Source organism: Pagrus major, chromosome 17 (genome assembly GCF_040436345.1).
Source record: "Pagrus major chromosome 17, Pma_NU_1.0".
Classification (NCBI taxonomy): Eukaryota; Metazoa; Chordata; class Actinopteri; order Spariformes; family Sparidae; genus Pagrus; species Pagrus major.
This window is the reverse complement of record NC_133231.1, coordinates 23,429,422-23,434,948: the sequence shown is the minus strand read 5'-3', so window position 1 is coordinate 23,434,948 and position 5,527 is coordinate 23,429,422. Positions and strand designations below refer to the sequence as shown.

Below are 5,527 nucleotides of genomic sequence, written 5' to 3'. Positions count from 1 at the left end.
TATGTAAGATCGCAGCTCTGTCCGTCCTGTGCGAAAAATGCGCTGTACCATGCTCTGAAACCCTGCGCCTATTGAGCGTGTCCCTAGTGGGCTTGAATCGGAGAGGAGCCAATACAAGCGGAAGGGAGGCGTGTCTTCGCTCTTCCACAAGACCTCCCAGAGCAGGTTTGTTGCGTTTTGGCTCTAAAGCCTGGAGACCTCCGAAGTGCTCGTCAGTTTTCGAAGTAGGAGCCATGGCGACAACAGCTCAGTATATTCCGAGGAATAACTCCTTACCGTCTAACCCGCTCATGCATCCGGATTCGGATAGGATGCACCAGGGGACGACCTACAGAGAGGTGCAGAAAATGATGCACCACGAGTACTTGCAAGGGCTTGCGGCTACCAACACGGGACACCCGATGAGCCTGACGCACCACCAGTGGCTGCCCACCTCCAACACCGACTGGTCCAGCGGCACCCACATCGGACAGCAGGAGCACAAAGCCAGCGTGCAGGCGACACGGGACGACCTGAGCAGCGGCTTCCACCACAGATCTCACCTGGTGCACCAGCAGACGCAGAGTGGCCACCATGGTTCGTGGGCGCCTACCACGACCCACCACCTATCCCCGCTGTCCCCAGCATCCAACGGTCACCAGTCGCTGGTCTACTCCCAGCCTGGATACACAAACCTCAACGCAATGCTGAGCCCCCAGCCCGGCTCCCTGCACCATGGCATGCGGGACCCGCTCCACGACGATTCGGGCAGCCACGACAACCAGATGGAGTCGCCCCAGCAGGCGTTCAGCCACCACCAGGACCACTCGGACGAGGACGCGCCCAGCTCCGACGACCTGGAGCAGTTCGCCAAGCAGTTCAAGCAGCGGCGGATCAAACTGGGCTTTACGCAGGCGGACGTGGGCTTGGCCTTGGGCACCCTGTATGGAAACGTCTTTTCTCAAACCACAATCTGCAGGTTTGAGGCGCTGCAGCTCAGCTTCAAGAACATGTGCAAACTTAAGCCGCTCCTAAACAAGTGGCTCGAGGAGACAGACTCAAACACGGGCAGTCCCACCAATTTGGACAAGATTGCTGCGCAGGGCAGGAAACGAAAGAAGAGGACCTCCATTGAAGTGGGGGTGAAAGGGGCGCTGGAGAATCATTTCTTAAAATGCCCAAAGCCGTCTGCTCATGAAATCAGCACTTTAGCCGGCACTCTGCAGTTGGAAAAAGAGGTTGTCCGTGTTTGGTTTTGCAACAGAAGACAAAAAGAGAAAAGAATGACACCAGTGGGGGTCCCTCACCCGAATATGGAGGACGTATATTCCCAAGCAGAGACCCCTCCTCTACACCGCACACTACAGAGTCCTGTGCAGTGACTGTTTTCATGAACAATCCCAGCATTTCCGCGGGTGGGATAGAAAAGGGAAAAAGGGACTATGGAGTTTACAGTATTTAAGTTTGGCTTTTGTTTTCCTGAGAAAGAGAGAGGGAGAAAAAGAGACATGGAAAAAAGTTGAACAGATGAGTTTTTTGACCCTTAGTATTCGGAGATCGTCATGTCCAACAAATAGATGGCAAAGAGGGGGGAAAATGTTAAGATAAAAAGAAAAAGAAAAAAAATCTTGAAAAAAAAGACAAAAAAATATTCGCTATTACTGATTCCGTGCGCATTTAAAGTGAAACAAAGATCTTTATTTACCAAAATTATATGGAGGAGACATGCATATAAAGTAAAATTTGAAATCCCATGGCTGTTTCTAATGGGGAGTAATTAAATGTGGCAACTGAGGCCATCTCCTCCTGGTGTACCATGAACTGCTGGGCGCTCATCACCAGAACGAGGTGGCTGCCTGAAAAATGATCAACACTGGAGACGAGTAGCCTACACTGAATGAACATTTTGCTTTTTCAGGCTTAAAACTGATTAACCAGATTTTCTGAATATTAGTGTATACTTTCTTTGTTATATTAAGTGTGATGTTTTGGTTTGGAAATACTTTAACTTCAGTGTCTCTCTTTCTGCAGACTTGTCTATATGATTTCTGTCATTATTTGCTATATTAGGTACTGTAACTCATCAGAGCAGCCTCGAATTTTTCTTTTTCTTTCTGTTTGCTCAGTGGGAGTTGGTGGTGGAGAAGTGATGGAAATTATGGCACCCGAAAAACACATCATTAAATAAGGTCAGACACATTTCAGAAAATGTCCAATGCAGCAGGACGCCTCAGTCCTTGCTTGCATGCCTTAAAAAAGATATTTAAAGCTTTGCAGCTGACCACGTCGAAATTTGCAAAACAGCACCAGACGCTAAAAGGGCAATTCTAAAAAAAAAAAAACACAAACAAACAAACAAACAAACAAACGCATTTTCTTTTATTTGAGGGGGGTGATTGTTTTCAAATTATTGTTTTCTTTGCATGTAGCACTTATTCTTTCGTTGATATTATTATTGCAATTTTATATTTGTTAATAAAATTGTGAGTGGAGCTAATCTCCATAGGCTTAAAACACAATAAATCCCATGTTTACAGGTTCCTGGTTATCACCACAGAGCGCTGTCAGCTCACACTTGCTTACTGCCTGTTACCCTGTTGTATTCCAAACATTTCAAAGAGAGATTGGTCAAACACGAAACGAAAAGTAATAATAACTCAGGTAACTTTCAGTGCCCCATGTCGGAATATCACGCCTGTACATGATTTTTTTTTTAATTTTGTTCCTGTATTTTTATTTTTAGATGTTTTAAATCTGGTTCCAACCACACCGTTTTCCTTTGTCCCACACATCCATTGTATTATATCAAATCGCTGGATTCGGAGAAAAGAAAAATAATAATTCCTTAAAGGTTAACCGATGAAGGGACTTAACTTTAGATATATTTATTTTTTTCTGACCTGAAAGGAAATCTGATAAAATCCTCATGCGTTGTGTGTCACTTATCAATGCTGGACCAGTCCAAAAAGCCTACAGCAGTGCTATTCACTACAGATGAGGGGAAACGTGTTTCTTTTTTTTTTGTTTGTTTTTCTTTTGTTTTTCAAGAAAAAATAATAATGATAAAAAAAGATTTTAGAGAAAATGTTGCCAGGATTATTTCCGATATGTAAATATGTCCAATATGTAAACTTGTATTTGTTCTGAGATATTGTTTTGTTTTTGTTTCTTTCCGGGCAGTTTTGTACACTTACTAATTCCAAGAAGATATTTTAATATGATTTCATTTATGAATCTGACCATTTATATATATATATTTATTTCTTAAACGTGTTTGGAGCTTTTTGTTTAGCTCTGTTAATGGTTATGTTGCAGTGGATTTCAGTATGTTCCTCTTTTTTGTTTACTACATTGGTTGTATGTTGATTGCTAAATGTAGACTGCAAAGTCACATTTATATTTATGTTATAGTAATATTTTATTACTTACATAAAACATATATACAAGAAATGGTCTTTTGTCTTCATTAAGATCCAAAACCACTCGTCCCTTTCTGTTGTAGCATCACCAGGCAAAACAAGATAAACATGATCATAAAGTTTTAATGCTGTTCGTTGGTGCTGAGCATCGGGAAGCTGGTCAGCACGCCATGTGTTCAGTTTAAATAGCAGTGATTCGTTATGTAACAGGGGGTCGTTTAAATCAGAAGCTGTGTACATGTGCTGTTAAAGGGAATAGACAACAGTATTTTACCTCAGGCATTCCCTGCTAAGTTCACACAGTCTCTGACGTTGTTCACATCTTTGTGTAATAATCGCAGTATTAAATTGTGCAATATTAATACGGGATTACTGTCTTTTCATTGAGTGGTGGTTATTTTATTATTACTACTTATCATCATCATCATCATCATCATCATCATCATCATTATTACTTTTATTAGCTGCCCAGGTGACTTATTTATTCAGGCCTTCTTCAGTCATATTGAAATTTGAGCTGCTTTCCCTTCACACAAACCATCGACCATCACTTGTCATGTTTTAAGCATTTAAAAAAGCGAATAGTGACGAATCTTTGATCTGAGACAAGAGGTGCCTGCAGGCGAAAATCAGCCTCTTTTCCAAAGACAGAGGGGGAAAAAAACATATATACGGCAGGCCCTAAAGTGTAATCAGAGTACAGACAGGCCTGCATTCACAGGCAACGTATTTTAATGTTGTTTAACACCACAATAAATATTCAATTTCTCTAAATCCCATATGAAATGTTGTTTTAAAGTTAGGCCCCTCTCCGTGAGATCACGGGCCACAGCGGCAGTGCGCATTGTCCCCACATTTAAAACCAGCACACAGCTGAGAGCTCCTCTGCGTACGTTTTTAATCCCCTCCAACATGTTCACAGTTTTATTTGGATAATTGTTTTACACCGTGAAAAGTTAAAAAGCAAGAAGATGTCTACAGCAGCGTTCACGAAGCCTAAAAAAACTGCCAAGTCCAGGCGAGTTGAAGAAGCCTAAACTTGTCTGCGTTAATAAGCCTTTATTTTAACGATCAGTTACATGTTATTTCAGATAGTTAACAGCTGTGCGTGTGTATTTTATTAGGCGTCTTATTGAAACCGTGGCGTTGGCAAACATGAACACGCAACACAAAGTTTGAAGGTGCGTTCAGTCACTGAAGAAAGCTCCGATTTTTGGACATGCACTCGCTTGTTATAAATTTCTACTCAATTCACACTCAGTATCCACCAATGTCCTCCTCCAGTTTGCGTGATTCTATTTTTTATTTGTATTTTAAAAAGATGAATTTGCACAGCTGTGTCAAGCGCTGGGAAAAAATGATAAGTAACTCTAATATAAGCATGACTTTAAAAAAAAAAAAAAAGTAAAGGCACAACATGAGCCTGCCGAGATCGGCCTTTTGTGCTGCTGTGGTGCGGGTGAAGAAAAGTGTGTTTGCGGTGGCTGCGGTGGTCAAACTGAGGGAGAAGAGGCCAGCGATCAGGAGCACAGCAGCTGCCAGAGAACAGCGGGTCACAGGCGCCCCCCGCTGGTACAACGTGAGTACTGCAGCATCAAACTCTACCTCGAAGTTTGATAGAAACAGCAACAACAACAAAAACGCACCAATAACGTAAAATGTTAGAATAATCAACATTTCACCAATTCGTGTATGATCATTTGAAGCACACACATCTCAAACATGAGTGACGTCTAACTCCACCTGCGCACTTAACTGTATTCTGCACCTTTACACACACTCAGTGCATTTAGAGTAAGTTGTGTTTTCCCTTTCATCTGTCATCTAATACAAAGTTAAAACATATATCATTCAGTTGTTTGAACACTGCTGAAGTTATTTGGGTGCGCATGTGGGCTTTCTCCTGTCCACAATCTGTCACTGCCTCAGCGTAGTGATCCAAGCAGAGAGACATCCGGTGCCATTTTTAAAAACAATTTGGCCTGGCTTTTTATGCTTTTAATTGACAGGACAGCTGAAGTGGCGACTGGAAAGGTGGAAGAGAGACAGGAGATGGGCACGCAGCAAAAGGCCTCAGGTCAGATTGGAAGTCTCGGCCGCTGTGGCGAGGACACAGCCTCTGTATATGG

The 5,527-nt window shown here is 42.6% G+C and overlaps 1 protein-coding gene across 1 annotated transcript; it reads left to right on the top strand.

Annotated features, from left to right (window-relative positions):
- The first annotated feature begins 233 nt into the window (after positions 1-233).
- pou3f1 (POU class 3 homeobox 1) lies at positions 234-1,361 on the top strand. The gene has a single exon (XM_073485890.1). It carries the CDS (start codon positions 234-236, stop codon positions 1,359-1,361), a length of 1,128 nt encoding a protein of 375 aa, XP_073341991.1.
- Positions 1,362-5,527: the final 4,166 nt, after the last annotated feature.